This window comes from Dromiciops gliroides, chromosome 5 (genome assembly GCF_019393635.1).
Source record: "Dromiciops gliroides isolate mDroGli1 chromosome 5, mDroGli1.pri, whole genome shotgun sequence".
NCBI classification, from domain to species: Eukaryota; Metazoa; Chordata; class Mammalia; order Microbiotheria; family Microbiotheriidae; genus Dromiciops; species Dromiciops gliroides.
In genome coordinates, this window is record NC_057865.1 from 229,342,154 (window position 1) to 229,359,806 (window position 17,653).

A 17,653-nucleotide genomic window follows, 5' to 3' on the forward strand; every position below is an offset into this window, starting at 1 on the left:
TATGTATATATATATATATACAGAGAGAGAGAGAGTAAGAGTGTATTTGTATATAGTGTGCATATGTGTGTATGTGAATATTTTAATTGCTTGTTTGTAGTCCTTCATTCTTGAAGAGGATGACCAAAATGACATCACTGTGTTGGAGTCAAGTCACAGTGTGTTGAACTGTGGCTGATCAGACAGATAAAAGCTCAGAAGGCTCTACCACAGGTTGGGCCCAAATAGTCCATGTGAACATTTGGAGTAGAGAAGTCTTAATTTGAGCACCTCATATGTCTTTTGAGCTCCTGCAATTCTGCTTCCCTGATAGAGCACAGCATCTTCTTTGTTGTAGGCATGCCATGCTGGGAGGTCATTTTCCAGTGACTCCCATGTCACACAATTGAGTCCAAAGTTTCTCAGTTAGAAAAATAGATATATGTATATTGTCTGCCCCATTGGATTGAGCTCCTTGAGAAGAGGGACTGTTCTCCCCCCACCATTTCCCCTTTTTTTGTATCCTCAGTATTTACCACATTGTGCCCTTAGTAGTCAAGAAGCAATACGTGCTTATCAATTGAGATCACTTGAGTGTGCAGAGTCAGAGATGAGGAGGGAAAATATTATAAGTATGGGGGAAAGACTGTGCAAAGACACAGGGATGACAGATTGAATATCATGTTGATATATAGCACATCAAGTTTACCTGAACCATAAAGTGCATGAAAGATCATCATTAAAGACTGAAAATGAAGGTTGACACTATGTTAGTATGAAGAAGATGCTAAACAGATGAACATGTACCCTAAATCCTAGGTGTCTACCTTAGATAGTTATGTGTTAAAAGAGTAGCATAGGTCACATGGCTGTTTCAGAGATGAGATGTGAGGTCTTTCTAACTCCAAATCCCATATTCTGTCCTCTGAACCATGCTCTGTTCAAAAGTTATATAGACACAGTACAAAAACTTCTCAATCAAGTGGAAAAAATCTGTAAAATAGGTTATTTATTTGGCATAACATACAATACATGTGCAAGCAGTTTTTTTTTTTTAACCAAAAATTGTTTGTTCTTCAGTCGGTGGTGTTGGAATATTGAATTTGGCTTTACAGTCATCCAAGGGGTTTCTATTTTCTTTTTTAATTTTCTTTTTATTCACATTCAGACCACCTGGAGTTTCAAACACATGTTCATGAAAAAACAAATGTGTCCAAAGAATAGATTTTTCTGGATACTCTTAATTAACTTTAACATTAAAATTGTTGCCGACTAAATACTGAATAACACAAATAAATTCTGGAGGCTTTGCAATTGCACTATGAACATTCTACCTGCATGGTTATGTCATATAATTTCATTACATGAGTGATTCTAATTTTTAAAAAGCACTAGGAGGATAGGCAGTTATTACCTAAATAAAAAAGGTATTTTTCATTTAATTGTTGTGTTTCTTCATTTGTTGTGTCTTTGTGGACTCAAAGTGACCTGAGTTTGTAAATTTTGAAAGCCCTAGTTTATTAGTTCCTTCAATAAATGCTCAAAAGAATGTGAAATCTCATCTGTTATATAGAGTCAACATTAATTAAGTTACAATATTGAATTTTAAACCCTTTTTAAAAGAACACAAGGTAAACACATAGTTTTATTCCCCCTCTCACCTAATATATTCAGAGCCTCCTACAGTTTGTACTGATGAGTTGTTAGAATTTACCTGCAATTTCTCCCAGGCATGGCTTCTGGGGATTTGATTTGGAGGATGGAACTGTAATTGAATCAAGAGAAGGATATTCTAAACTGCACTAAGACGTTGGTCCCCAGTTCCTTACCTTCACCAGGCCATTTTCTGCCCTGGGCTTTCAGGCAGACGTTCCCCTCACTCTATTTCTGAAGTGGAAAAAGACACCTAGTGTTATTTTAGGGTGATTCTATGCCCTTTACCTGATGTCATCATGTAAGCTCCCATTGGTCTCAGTACTAAACCTTATTGGTACTAAACCTCTGTCCTTGGGTGCCCTCTGATTAGAGGGTGAAGTGAAGAGATCTTCTCAAAACTTCTATTAAAGGAGGAAATATAAGGCAGCCATTTCCTTGTGGTATTTGTATTTCTACATCATAATACAGTGCCTGACGCATAGTAGATGCTTAATAAATGTTTAGGCACCAAGCCTGGGGCAGGAAGATCTGAGTTCAAATCCAGTCCCAGATACTTATTAGCTATGTGAGCTTGGGCAAGTCACTTAACCCTGTTTGCATAAGTTTCTTCATTTCTAAAATGAACTGGAGAAGAAAATGGCAAAACACTCCAGTATTTTTGTCAAAAAAAAAACAAACAAAACCCAAATGGGGTCAGGAAGAGTCAGACACAACTGGAGAACAACAATGTCAACCACATAGTTTCTGATTGGTAGCTAGGTAGAGTGGTAGATAGACTTCTGGACTTATAATCAGGGAGACTTGTGTCAACTCTGGTAACAAATGACCAAAGAGTCACAGAAGATTTGCAACTACTGTTAACTCCAAAAATACCAAAGAGCTCACATAGGTTATAAGCAAAAAGCTCTTTTTATCCTATCGCACGAGAGAAATTAGACACATATTGAGGCCTTCTCTAATAGGGGACCCAAGGCAGTGGGGCTAAAGCTTGATTTATATATGTGTGGCTAGACAAAGAATCTGTGTACAATAACAACAGTGATAAGCCTTAACAGCAACTGTAAAGCCAGGTTGTCCAATGACAAAAAGTCCATTCGTAAAAGGGCTTCATGTCTAGGCCTGTTGGTGCTTGCCCAAACTCAGGGACCATCAGTTCTGTGCTTTAGTTGCATATAGAGGGTAAGCACAAAGGATTGTTGTTATGCCAAGATCAAGACACAGCTTTCTTACTGGGCCTCATGTTCTGGAAAATAGGGCATTTTCTAACAGTAAAAAGAAAGATGTAAAAAAGAGTAAAACAGAGAAGGAGGTTTGGTGTGGGCATGGGGATCCTGACACCTCAGTTCAAATTTAGCCTCATATTAGCTTTGTGACCATGAGGAAGACACTTAACCACTGCCTGCCTCATTTTCATCATCTGCAAAATGTGTATGATAATATCAATTACCTCTTACAGTCAGGAGGATAAAATGAGAAAATATTTGTAAAGTGTTTTACAAACATTAATGCACTACTACTAGTTGCTGTTTCCATAATTATACTTTAATTACTTTGGATTTTTATCTCCTTCCTAGGAAAAAGGGCACACTTTTTAATTCTAAGTTATCTGGGTTTAAAACTAGAAAGCACCTTAGAAAACTTTACTAGTGGGGAAACTTAGTGCCAGAAATGTAAAGTGAAAATTTAAAATAGAAATGGAAATTTCCAGCAATGTAATGAATCCAAGTTTCAAACTGAGAACCTTTACCTTCTAAGCCACTACTGTTTCTATTGCACCAACCCACACTTTATTAATACTTTAGAATTAAAATTAAAATAGTGCTCCTAAGGGAGTTAGGAAGGTATGAAATACAAATTCCCCCATCCTAAATTCTTTATAGATGTCGGGGCCCATGGGTGTGAAACATTACCTATAATATGTTTTTTAATGTAATGATCAGTTTTGCTGAATTTTTTCCTCTTCTTTCTCTTTTAATTTTAAATTATTTCAGCGGGCTTTCTGAGGGGAGGGGAAGAGAAAAATGAAGATGGAAATTTAGGCAATGTTAAAACAAAAGATATAAATACAAATCTATTTTTAAAAGCTATATACTTAACCTACTAGGAATGTCCCTGGTCAAAGAGGGCTTGGCTGAAATACATCAGGGGAGAGTCCAGGCCCAGTATTCTCCAGGTCAATAGAGTTTTAGATCTGCAGATTGTTAGAACTGAGAAGAGGAGAGAGAGGAGGAAACAGATGCAAAGAGGTTAAATACCCATACCAATGTATAAGATGCCTACAACAAACAGAATATTTACATAATGGAGATTTCTATGTATTTGACATACAAAGCAGGCATTGTAACTTCCAGAGATTCCAATTAAGTCTTTCCTTTGGGTGTAGGTGGAAATGGAAATGAGAAATCATTTCCCTGCATATAAGTGAGAACAAGTTAAGACCATATTTGACATGACTCCTAGCTTTAAGGACTCAATGTATAAAGGTGAAAAGTAATATCTAGAAAATTGGCTGTTTAGAAACAGAATCAAATATTCTGCAATCTTTTAAGGAATCATAGGAAATAAATACCTAAAGATATCCATAAAAGCTCTGAGTTTTCACAGATTTGTCAGTGTTTCCTTGGCATGTGCCTCACAGCATAATGTTGAGTAGATTATTGGGATAGCATACCCCTTCTCACTCCCAGAATTTTCCTGTCTCTGTATTTTAAAACAAATCCAGGTGTAGGAGGACTTGAGAAGCGCCATTTAAGCTTATTTTTAACAGCCCTCAGACATTTTATATTTGTAATTTCTATTAGCTTATATTTTTCATAACTACCAGGTCAAAATGTCTGAATGGAAATAGGAGAAAAACCAACAGTTTTGCAATGCTATTTTCTGTGATTTGAGGAAAAAAATGCCTTCCAACCTAACTCTCTACTAGCAAGAGACTATCTAGATTCCTGCCCTGAACTGTCTGTTCACCAAATATTATTCTGCTAATTTTCCATGATTAATTATCCTTCTAGAAATATATCTAACATATATAATGGGAATATGTGTGTGGTGTGTCTATACACACAACTTTCTCTCTCTCTCATCTATATCTATAATCTATAATCAGCTATATTTATACTGTGATTACTTGGCTCAGTCCAATCAAAAAAAGTTCCTTGAAGCATGAAATAAGGGGTATACTTTTTATTTGGAAAAAAAAATCCCTATGATCTAAAACAAATTTTTCTTTACTCTTGTTGGATTAAATGTAAAGGAAGGCAGGACAGATAGGAATATCATTTACTTTGGAAACTTTCAAAGTCTTAAAACCTTTTAAAATCAGGGTCTGTTATATAAGTATTACTGTAACCCTGCCATATAACATAGTGCCTTGTATGTCTTAGAATTTTAAAATGTTATTTGATGAAATTTCTTAAAGAAATTAAGAATAACTTAAGTTATTGGAGAGAAAGTTAGTATCTATGGCTATATTGTGTGAAAATAATAAAAATAGTTTCAAAATTAATTTATAGTTTCTGTACCTATCAATCTGAATACAAAGGAGTTGCTTTACACAGACAGACAAAATAATTATAAAATTTGTTTGAAGGAACAGCTAGAAAATCAAATGAAATATTTTTTATAAATATGAATGCAAGGGAAATAATTCTTTTAGACCAAACTTCTTTTTTCATTATACCCTCATGTTAGGTTCCTACTTAATTCCCTTTTCAGCTTCCTTTTTTGCCTTGCCTTCCCTCATCAGAACACAAACTCTATGGGGGCAGGGATCATCTCTCTGTTTGTTTCTTTTTTTGGTTTTTGGTTTTTGGTTTTTGGTTTTTAGTGAGGCAATTGGGGTTAAGCTACTTGCCCAGGGTCACACAGCTAGTAAGTGTTAATTGTCTGAGGCCAGATTTGAACTCAGGTACTCCTGAATCCAGGGCCGGTGCTCTATCCACTGTGCCATCTAGCTGCCCCTGTTTCTTTTACTAATATCAGGGCTTAGTACAGTTTCTGTCCCATAGAAAGCTTTAAACTGTCGCTTTTTGGAACACTGCATTCAGCAAGTAATTGTGATTTACAGGGATAACAACCTGTGCTAGGTTTGGGTCTTCCTTCAAGCTGTCATTTTGGGGCTCTTTAAGAACTAAGCAGAATGAAACACTTAGGTCATTTTATTATTGTATTTGAGAGGCCATCAGGAACTGTGTCACATGGATTTTTTTGGGGGGATGGGGGGTCTTCTTAGTGGAAAGTCCTGAGAAATTCATGTAAAAGGATAATGCTTGATTTTATCTCATACTCCAGACACCTTTTTTAGAATTGAGTCTATAAAAAAAAAGTATGCTAAATCCATTGCAGTTGATTTTCTGAGGAAGGTGGACCTAGATCAGTATAAAAGGAAACACAGCTCCTGCTGTCACTCTTGTGAATTATAACACTTGCTGGGACCTTTGAATGAGGAGGAAGTAAGAGGTTTCTGGAGAATGAGCCCCTACATAGGCCTCCCTGTGTGTTTCCCGCAATATAGACAATATATTTGCTCATTTATCTCAGCTAGGACACATGTGATGGCTTAGAAGAGTATCTGGCTCCCCACTTCTACTTTGTGTTTCTTTCCTCGAGCTTTGGTAAGTAACCATGAATTGGACATACCTAGCCTTGGCTATGGATGACTGGTAGTAAGTTGAATTTCCTTCTTTGGAGAGGATGGTCAGTAACAGGAGGAAGAAAAGAAGCCCTGGACTAGCTGGCCGGAATCCCTAAAAACTTGGCTGAGCCACCCTCTGTGGCCATTCAATGACCTCATTAATATGGTGAACCACAAGGGGAAGTTCCTCCCTGGCTTGAGGCATAGGCAGTAGGTACTGAAGAAGTTGTGCTGATGACAGGGTTCAAATATTGACAGAAAGAGCAAAGGTAGTATCTGAGGCCTGGCATAGGTGGGTAGAGATTAGTCTGGCACAGGGGCCAATGATCAGCTTTTGGCATTGGAACACAGTTGAATGCCAGCATGGTGTGGCAGTGGAAGTACTTGGCATCACTTGGCTCTTCCATGATAGTACTTTTTTCTCATATAATGGAGAGTAGTGTGAGGCCAAGCAGAAGTGGATTGGGGAGTAACAGGGGACCCAGTGACAATGAGCAGTGCAGTAAGCTGTAACTTCAACCCCAATGTCAGCAGGCAGCAAAGTAGGCAGCAGTGCAGGCTCAAATGGCAGTGGAGTGGACAAAAACATGTGTCCCAGCAGAGTGTCCTTTGCCCTTGTTAGCAGCAAAACTCATCTTGACCTTTGATAAGGATTGGTGACTGTGATGGACATTTTATCATCTGTGCTATTGCCAGAGGTATTCCTAGTGTTTGCTCCTGCTCATTGTTAGTGCTTTGCTTCAAGAGACCTATTATGAATAATAGATTTGGAGTCATTCACCACAAAGACCATGTTATTATGATCCAAAATTCATTATTTCTTGAGGGTGTAGTAAAGTCTGAGATTTGTGGTACTGTGCTCCTCTATATTGTGACTTATTCAGGGGACTGCAACATTGCTTTTATTTAAAAAAAAACACCTCTTTTCTTCCTTGTCTATCCCTTCCCCCTTTTTAACTTAACTCCTTGTCCAGTGCCACCTACAACAAGCTTCTTGAGTCATTCAAATGATGGAAACTCCTCTATAACAGGGCATCATAAACTTTTCCACTTGTGACCCCTTTTTTCCTGGAGAAACTTTTATGCAACCCCAGGTATATATAAACTTTTACTGTTGCCAATTTTTTGTATACCCCCCACATTCTGATATGCAACCCCCTATGGGTTTGGGACCCACAGTTTAAGAAGCTTTGCTTTATAAGAACCTCAGTTCCTTGCTCTTAAGGAAGAGGCAAGGTGGGATAGAAGGAAAAGAGATAGATAGATATTGAAGTAATCCTTAAGATCTGATGGGCCCAAAGGTCTAAGACTAAAAACACTTTTATAGCTTCCTGGTAGCCTAAGCACAAAAGTTAGCACACAAGAGTTAGACATGCCTTCCACAGGCCCTTGCCTTCAGAAGACCAAGAGACCACCATGCCCAACAAAAGGCAAGGAAGCGATGCCTAATTGAATCAGTGCTGGATCTATGCTGCATAGCCTTTAAATGTTAGGTTGTCTATGAGTGTCTCATTTCATATTCATACTGAAACTCCAGATTGACCTGATTTGGCTTACAACAGAAGCCTTCCTCCTACTTTATTTTATTTTATTGTTGTTTTTGCTGGGGAGAAGTATTAGAGATGATATATGGCTATGGAAGACTGCGTGTGTTTCTCTCTCTCTGTGTATGTCTGTATACACACATATATGTATGTGTGTTTACATTCACATATATACATGTATATGTATAGATATGTAGATATGTGTTTATATGTGTGTGTATATATAAGCTGAACACCCCCCCTCTTGTTTGCTTGCTTGCTTTTTTTTTTTAATGTGGGGCAGTGAGGGTTAAGTGACTTGCCCAGGGTCTCACACCTAGTAAGTGTCAAGTTTCTGCAGCCGGATTTGAACTCAGATCCTCCTGAATCCAGGGCCAGTGCTTTATCCACTGTGACACCTAGGTGCCCCATTTGCTTGCTTTTTAAGGGAGATTGATAGGAGCACACTAGAGGAAAGATACATTGGGAAATGGAAGTTATATACATCCCAAAAAATTCCATTAAAATGAAATTTTTAAAATGTTTCTTTAAATGGTTTGAGTTTTTATAATTTCCCTATGCTTATGTGATTTACATTTACACTTACATTTACATACTGGTCATCTTCCATATGTAAATAATGTATATATGTGTGAATGACCAATAATGATGATTTGGGATTGAGTTACCTGAATAATCAACCCACACACTTTCTACTCTCTAAAAAAGAATCATAAAATGATTACAAATTTTTAAAGAATACTTTTAAAGTCCAACTTTAAAATCAACATCAATAATGATGTAAAAGCATATAAATACATACCACAACCATATACTTATTAAGTCTAATTACACTTTAGAAATATATATGATGCCTCATAACAACATGAGGAAATGGTTACTCAAAGCTCCTTGAAGGCTATGCCAACTGAGCATAATAAGCTCTGCTAAGTTAGAAAGTTTTAATCTATGGCAACAGTGACAAACTCTGGGTCTTTTATCTCAAGATCTGACAACACATTTGGAGAAGGTCAGTACCAGAAGATAAGCCATCAAAAGATTTCTTTTTCCCCATTGAAACAACTCATGTACATGGGTGAACTTTAGAGGAGCTATGATCTGCAGTTTAATACCCATACTAAGGAAATCAGGGATATTTCGGAGTATTGAAGCACTGGATATCATTGTTCCTGTTTTAATTCATCCTAAGTAACATCATTCAAACATCAGTGGGAATTTGTATTCTTCTACTTCTGTCTTTATATGAAAGAGTAAGACTGTGAAATAATGTGTGCATAATATTGAACTTTCCCATTGTGTGCCTAGTGATAAAAACTTTAAAAAAAAAATTCCATTCCATATCACAATGAGCATCACAAGTATTTATTTATAGGACTCAGTTGTTGTATCCAATTTAATGTTCTTCAGAGATACCCATTTTATGAAAATTGTTTATCTTTAATTTTATTGTTTCCTTCCAGGTTTGGGCTTAGCTTTCAACCTACAACCTGCCTTAACCATGATTGGCAAGTACTTTTACAAGAAAAGACCCATTGCTAATGGATTGGCCATGGCTGGAAGTCCTGTGTTCTTAAGTACCCTGGCACCTTTCAATCAATTCCTTTTCAATCAGTTTGGATGGAAAGGGAGCTTCTTGATTTTAGGAGGGCTCCTTTTGAACTGTTGCGTGGCTGGGTCACTCATGAGACCTCTTGGACCCAAACAAGCACCTGCTAAAAAAGATGCTGAGAAAGCAGTGGGAGATGTAGCTTTACAGAAAAACAAGAAGAAATCAGCATGTGAAACCATCAATAAATATTTAGACCTGTCCCTTTTCAAACACAGAGGGTTCCTCATTTACCTATCAGGAAATGTCATCATGTTTGTTGGGTTTTTTGCACCAATTGTGTTCCTGGCACCGTATGCAAAAAACAAGGGAATTGATGAATATTCTGCTGCTCTCTTGCTGTCTATCCTGGCCTTTGTAGATATGTTTGCTCGGCCTTCTATGGGTCTAGTAGCAAACACCAAGCTGATTCGGCCTCGTATCCAGTACTTCTTCAGTTTTGCAGTCTTGTATAATGGCATCTGTCATCTCTTGTGCCCTCTGGCAGAGAGCTACACTGGCCTAGTGGTATACTCTGTATTTTTTGGCTTTTCCTTTGGCATGGTCAGCAGTGTCCTCTTTGAAACCCTCATGGACCTTGTTGGTCCCACAAGGTTTTCCAGTGCAGTTGGACTTGTCACCATTGTGGAATGCTGCCCCGTTCTTATTGGCCCTCCATTAGCAGGTAAGTTTATTTTTCAAAAACTGCAGAATTATAGAATGAAAAGGATGCTGTCTTAGCGATCCCTTCAACCCCATCATTGTACAGATGGAGAAAATAAGATTCAGAAAGACTAAGTAAATTGGCCAAGAACCCACAGAGAAATGAGGAACCGAACTAAGATTAGAATCATTCTTTCTTACTCCTGGTTCAGTCCTTTATTAAAACATGTTCTATAATTGTATTCTTCCAAAGAAGAGAAATTTGACATTTCTATTCATTACTAAAGCCTTTTAGAAAAGTTCAATAAAAACCACTTTTGTTCTAAAAATGATCTTAGTAGTCTATGAATAGTTTCATTAACCTTTTCCTTACATTCTACTGAATAATAAATACTGATACCCTGAAGGTATCTATCTGTTACTATGATTACTGAGTGCTATATGTTCAATTTTATTTAAATTTTCATAGACTATGATCAATTTTCATCCTGTTATAATTTCTTTTAAGGTCTAGGCCTAATTGTCCTTGATCGTATGGTACACTACTGATTACTTTTCTTTTTTTTTACTCTTTTACATTTTATATTCAAATGTTCTGTTTACATTCAGTAATTTTAAAAATATGAGAATTGGGAAGGCAAATTCTCTTCTCCATAGTCTTTATTTTTTTTTGTTTTTTTTTGTTTTGTTTTTTGTGGGGCAATGGGGGTTAAGTGACTTGCCCAGGGTCACACAGCTAGTAAATGTCAAGTGTCTGAGGCCGGATTTGAACTCAGGTACTCCTGAATCCAAGGCCGGTGCTTTATCCACTGCGCCACCTAGCTGCCCCATAGTCTTTATTTTTGTACAATTAAAGTTTTCTAATTGAATTAATTGAAATTGTATCCATCTTCATTTGGAGTTGGATTACATGCATTGAAATTTGTCATTATTTAATAAATATTATTCATATGCAATTAAGATGTACACATGGATATGTGTATAATTTCAGCCGGGTTGAGTAAAGGTTATTTAGTTCTCCATATTTAAATTAACTTTCATTTAAATTAACATTTGAATTTTGAAATTTCCTTTGAATTATGAGAATTATTTAATGAAGTCAATTCCAAAAGGTAAGACATGTTTATATTTGTGTTTAAATTATTTTTAGGTTCAAGGCATATATGATATGTGATAACAAAAATAGTCTTAAAATCCTAAAATATGTTTCATATGCTAAGGGGAAATGATTATATAAAACTACAAAAAAGCAAATGTTTACAAAAGGTAAATCCTAATGTTTGTTTCTGAAATATTGATAACCACTTTAAGAATCAATATTTTAATTCTATAATGTATGTTATAGATGTTTGCATATAAAGTTGAATGTTGTCACGTAATAATCACATTTATATAAAATTCTATTTTTTTTTCGCCAACTGTCATTTGGAATAATGGACTATGTTTGATTGATGTTGGAGAAGGATGATTTTTATTGCATCTATTGTATCAATCATCTTATGGCCATAAATCAAATGGGTTAATCTAAATTGTCACATGCTTTTTGCATTTTTGAGTCTCTGGTCAAATTGGCATCAGACAACAAATTAAAATGTGTAAGAAGTCAAAAACATTACATAAGCAAAGTTATCCAAATTTTAATTTCCTTCTTCCAATATTTCATGCAGAAGAATTTCCAGTTTCTCCAATTAGCATAGCCCCAGTTAATCATAACTAATTGGTATACCTCCGAGCTGCTCATCAGATTTAGACCTTAGCAATCATATATTTATTTTTATTGATTTTGTTCTTATTATGTATTATATAACCTCTAAAATACCACTCAAAAATGAAGTCCGTCATCTGTATGCTTTTTATGCATTGCAAACAATTTATTTGGCTCCAATTGGATGACTTTGTCGATTAACATCATGTAAGCATAATCTTAGGATCTGATGCACCAATAATAGAAATAATAATAAGTTTCAGGGTTCTTTAAATTGGGATCTATGAATCCTCAAGAGATCCATGGATAAATTTTAGGGAATCTATGGATTTGGGTGGGGAAAATTATGTATTTATTTTCAAAAATGCCTAATTGAAATTTTCTTCTAGTATGAATTTATTTTTAAAAAAATTTCAAAAAGAGGCTTATTGACTTCTTCATACTGCCAATGAGCTCCATGACATAAAATAGGTAATAACCTCTGTTTTAATTGAAAAGAAAAGAAAAACGAAAGGAATCGTGGATTTAGGGTCAGATTCAAAAGCCTGGGTCAAAAGCCAGATCTACTTTTTTCTACCTGTGAGCACATCATTTCTCTCTGGGCCTCAGATTCTTCATCTATAACATAAGAGCATTGGACTAGATGACTTTTATGGTCCTTTCTACCTCTAAATCTAAGAATTTCTACCATTGGCAGTAGTATAGCATGTTAGGAGATCAAGGAATAGAACTATTAGTTTCTGAACCAGAAAGGGTATTAGAAGCTGAGAACTAGAAGGATTTAGAAGAGCCATGATGACAACCAAATAGTTCCAGCTTTAGGGGGACAATAATCCTTTTGCTATCATGAATAACATGTAATAGATACAATGACTGGAGAATCCTGAATATACCTATCATGTCCAGGATCCCCCAAGTCTACCTTCTATTGCTATTGATGAGCCAAAGTGTGAATGCCAGAATACAAATGACAAATTCTCCTTTGGAAACCATTTTTTCTCAAACTGTAGTCATGAGTTGTTCTCAGAATTTTTCTTACACAAAATCATTGAATCTTAACAATGAAAGATAATTCATTGCTGATTAGTCTAAATCATTCTTGAAAAATGATTTACAAAAAATTAATTCCAATATGCTCAGCAAGTGACTATCCAGACTTTATTAAACTTCCAGTGTAGGGGAGGTCCCACTACACACTAAAGTGTCCCATTACATTTCTGGAGAGTTCTGCTTGACAGAAAGTTCCTTCCCAATACCTCTTACAATACCTCTACCTAAATTACTTCCTTCGAAATTCTACCTATTTTCTCTAGTTCTGCTCCCTGCAGCCAAGAAGAACAAGCCTTTACACTTCTCAAGATTATAGCCATTCACAATTTAAATCCATGAACACTGTTAGAGACTTCTTATCCTCCTCACCCCTCCCAAACATTCACAGAAACAGCAAGTATTATAGTGTTTTTATCTCCAGGCTAGATGTCCTCAGTTCCTTCCTCCAAGTCTTATATAAAATGAACCTATCACATCCTGGAGGACATCTTTTACATATGCTTCAGTTGCTTAATCTCCTTCCTAAAATGAGGAACGCATAACTGATAACTTTGCTTGCAATTTACTTGTATCACACTTGCTGCTCCAACAATACTGAACTGGCTTTTCCATTAGAATAGCATGATAGTACTCTATTTCATCTCAGGTTAATATGATTCAATGCAACAGCTGCTTTGAATAACTATATCTAATCTATACCAAGATCATCTGTACTTAGAAGATATAACAACTGGGTGGCACAATCCATAGAGTGTGGGTCCTAGAATCAGGAAGTATTCAGGAAGAATCTGGTCTCAGATACTTACTAGTAGTGTGATCCTTGGCAAGTCATTTAACTAGTTTGCCTCACTTTCTTCATCTGTAAAATTGGTAAAATTTCATGGTACAATGAAGAGAATGCTGGTCCTAGAGTCCAGGAGACATAAGTTCAAATCTGGTCTCAGATACATACTTGTCTGACCCTAGGCAAAGTAGCTTAACTTATTTGCCTCAGTTTCCTCATCTGAAAAATTAGCTGGAGAAGGAAATGGCAAACCATTCCGGCATTTCTTTGACAAGAAAACCCCAAATGGGATCACAAAGAGGTGAATTTAACTGAAAACATCATACATGTTTACTTTATAGGAACCTATATGTATAAAATTACCACCATTATTGTTGCTGCTATTATAATTGTTAGTAAGCCCCCAGGAGACAGGGGAAGGGGCTGTTCCGAACTGGGTACTAACTTAGTTAAGCTGTACCCCATCAAATCGCCTTTTTGTAACCTAAGTGTGTTTTCCCTAATATAAAACCATTTTCAGAACAAAACTTCGTATTGCTTTGTCAGTTCAACAAATTAATATTTTGCTCCATCTCCCCTAAATCACACTCATACAAAATGGGGGGGGTACATACATTGGAGGCCACACCTCTAATTAAATACATTTGAAACTATTATATCAGCTTTAGAGTCTAAATGAAGGAAGGAGAAATTGGGGAGAACACAGGGAAGAGGACAGAATCACTAAAGCACAAAAGGTTGAATTGAATAGTGATTCTCATTATCAGTTAGGGTAGTACATTCTATGTTCTTCCTTCATATGCATTATGCATTATAATAATCATAGAAGAAAAGAGGAAAAGAGGGACATGGTAAGTAACCATAAACTTAAAACTATAGATAGATAGATAGATAGATAGATAGATAGATAGATAGATAGATAGATATAGATCAGTAGATCAATAGATAGACAGAAATAGATAGATATCCATTAATATTGCAACTAAGGTTGTTGAAACAAATATTCTTATTTGGCAGGCCAGAGTCATGTAAAGTAAATCAGAACTGTATTAACCTATAGGATAAAATATCATTTAACCTAGAGGATAGGGATCAAGCCATCTTACAAGTCTAAAGGTACTTAATATGGCTTTTAAAGACCCTCTTAATAAAAAAGAAAGAAGTAAGCACTTTTGAGATACTTATTTACAATAATGTTCTGTATGTGCCTATTTTCTTTTTATGAATTCACAATAATATCAAACCCTGAAATTTTATCTTCTGTGAATATATTCTAGTTTTCATAGAGTATCTTTGTCCTATATGAATTAAAAGAATTTATACATTAAAGTATCATCCTTTCTTAGTATTAATTCAAATGGAATATATCCACATAAAGGATGTTCCAAAAACTTTTAGTGCAATTTTAAGCTGTGAAAGCTTTAAACAGCACTGACTGATGAGATACCCTGTATTTATAGCAGTAAAAAGCTTGCATTTGAAAAATGTTACAATTTTCAAGTTAGTCTTTATCTCATTTCATACATATTCTTTGTGTTTCAGGTAAACTGGTGGATGAAACTGGAGAATATAAGTACATGTATTTTTGCTGTGGGGTGATTGTTACTATAGCTAGCATATGGCTGTTTATTGGAAATGCTATCAACTATAGGATGGTGGCAAAGGAAAAAATTATGGAAGAAGAAAAACAGAAAGCCCTAAACCATGCTGACTCCAAGGAAGTGGAGCCTTTGACCAACAATGAAAATGATGACGTTTCTGCCAGAGCTACCAAAGTACTTGATGATCCCTCAGAAAGAGAAACAAATATTTAATGGAAATCATCACTCAGATGTCAGTTTCCAACTTCCCTTAAAATATAGGGCAGTGGGTTTTTTTTGTTTGTTTGTTATTGACGGAGATAGAATTTTGTTCAATGACAAGATTCTAATCTGTTTATTATCAACATTTTTTTTCTTTATGTGACTGTGGTGGTGGTGAGATTTTTGTTATTGTTGAGTTGCAAACATACAAAGGAGTCCAGTCTCATCTGTGACTCTGAACCCTTTGGGTAAGGTATTGATTTAAAGTCTTCCAGTGACAAGTGAACTTGGTCACAAATCTAGAATTAAATTCTCATTACTATATTATCTGCTTCATGTGCTACAGGAAAATATGTCTGAATCCTCAGGATGATCATTATTCCCGTGGATCTCTCCTCTCCACAGTGTTTTTATTTTTATTTTTTTTAATGCTTGACATACAAGAATGGAATTGACTAAAGGAGGGGAAAGTCTGCTACAAAGATTATTGAGGATAAAACCAACATGACACCTACATACAAAGCAACCAAGAAGATGCTATTTGTAGGACTTTTTGTTTGTTTTTATAAAATACAGTATGCCCAAGGGGACAAAATGGATGTATTATTTTTGCATTAACCTTTGCAGTATGGATGTTAAAATCAGAAGTTGAAATGTGTAGGTCTTTATTCTAAATGCAATTAATGGTTGACTAAGGGATAATGTGTGTGTGTGTTCACATGCACACACTGATATTCATATATAGTAACCTTTGTGAAAAGTGAAGAAATTGATATGTTAAAACAACTACTTTTGAGCCCATATGATTAATCCAAATGTTTTAATGACAGTTGATTGAATATGACCTAAAGAAACATATCTTATCTTTTAAGATGTTTAGTCATTAAAATACCCCAAATAAAGGTATCAGAAGAGACAAGAATAAAGGAAAATGGTTAAGAATCAGCTAAAGCAATATATTTAAAACAGATTTAGGTCTGTAATGACAAGAGGAAACAAGGATCTCTGTTGAATATACTACTAATATCAGATTAGAGTTTTATTTTTTATTTTTTGACAAATCTATTGACAACATATAGTATAACCAGCTGGCCCTCTTGTTGACAGATCTTCATGGAAGCTAAATTCTAGCTTTCCCCTATCCCTAGATGGAGTGTCTACATTAAAGATGAGCAATCTGATTGGCCCTACTGTGGGTCCAATCCACTGGGTCTTCCCAGTATCCTAGGCACAAAGGTAGCTAACCTCAAAAGCCTAAACATGATAGTACTGGAAAATTCAAATCCTGCAGCCATCAGACTCACACAGCTTGTGGAGGCAACTGAAAGGGTCAAGTTGGGTTTTGATCATTTTAATTGTTCCATTTTAATATTATAGACATAGAATATAATGATGAGAAGCTTGTGTTGCTGCTGTTCAAATTTAGGGACCAGTTTCTCATCTTTGAACCCTTGTAAAATTTCAGGAAATATATAATAGCATTTTAAGGAAAATTGGATCTTACCCTTGTTCTTTCATAGTCTCTAAAATGATTTAAAAAGAAACATTTTAAATTAGGAAAATATTAATAACAGGGCAATTTCAGTTTTAAATATTGACTTATATAGATCTGAAATTTAGCTTAGTATTATACTTAATAAGATATTTTATGCTTTCTTACTGGGATGAAATGACCCTAATGATGTCAAATGGAATTTTCTTTCTTGCTACTGTTTTTTCCTTTCTTTCTTCCTTCCTTCCTTCCTTCCTTCCTTCCTTCCTTCCTTCCTTCCTTCCTTCCTTCCTTCCTTTCTTTCTTCCTTTCTTTCTTTCTTTCTTTCTTTCTTTCTTTCTTTCTTTCTTTCTTTCTTTCTTTCTTTCTTTCTTTCTTTCTTTTTTTCTTTCTTTCCTTCTTTCTTTTTTTCTTTCTTTCTTTCTTTCTTTCTTTCTTTCTTTCTTTCTTTCTTTCTTTCTTTCTTTCTTTCTTTCTTTCTTTCTTTCTTTCTTTCCTTCTTTTTTCTTTCCTTCTTTCTTTCTTTCATTTAGGGAATGTGGCTATTCTGATAGACAATAAGAAAACACCTCTGTATCAATCCTGTTGAAATAGTGAATGAGCGTCTGATTCATAAAATATTTATGCACTGTTTATGTAAGATAATTATATATCTTCTTTAGGTGAAATTTCACATTTCATTTACCCTTCACTTTTTAAAAATAGCATGTAAGAAGTGTTAACATACCAAAAATAATGTCAAGTAGAACAAGATGTGCCA

The 17,653-nt window shown here is 35.4% G+C and overlaps 1 protein-coding gene across 8 annotated transcripts in view; it reads left to right on the top strand.

Moving 5' to 3' along the window:
• SLC16A7 (solute carrier family 16 member 7) overlaps window positions 1-17,209 on the top strand; it is a 257,556-nt gene extending 240,347 nt beyond the window's left edge. For all 8 annotated transcript variants that reach the window (XM_043966179.1, XM_043966176.1, XM_043966180.1 and 5 more), the window contains 2 exons: window positions 9,273-10,082; window positions 15,142-17,209. In XM_043966179.1, coding sequence (XP_043822114.1) covers window positions 9,273-10,082; window positions 15,142-15,413 — 1,082 coding nt within the window. In that variant the 3' untranslated portion in view covers window positions 15,414-17,209. The remainder of the gene's footprint in view (window positions 1-9,272; window positions 10,083-15,141) is intronic.
• The last annotated feature ends 444 nt before the right edge of the window (window positions 17,210-17,653 follow it).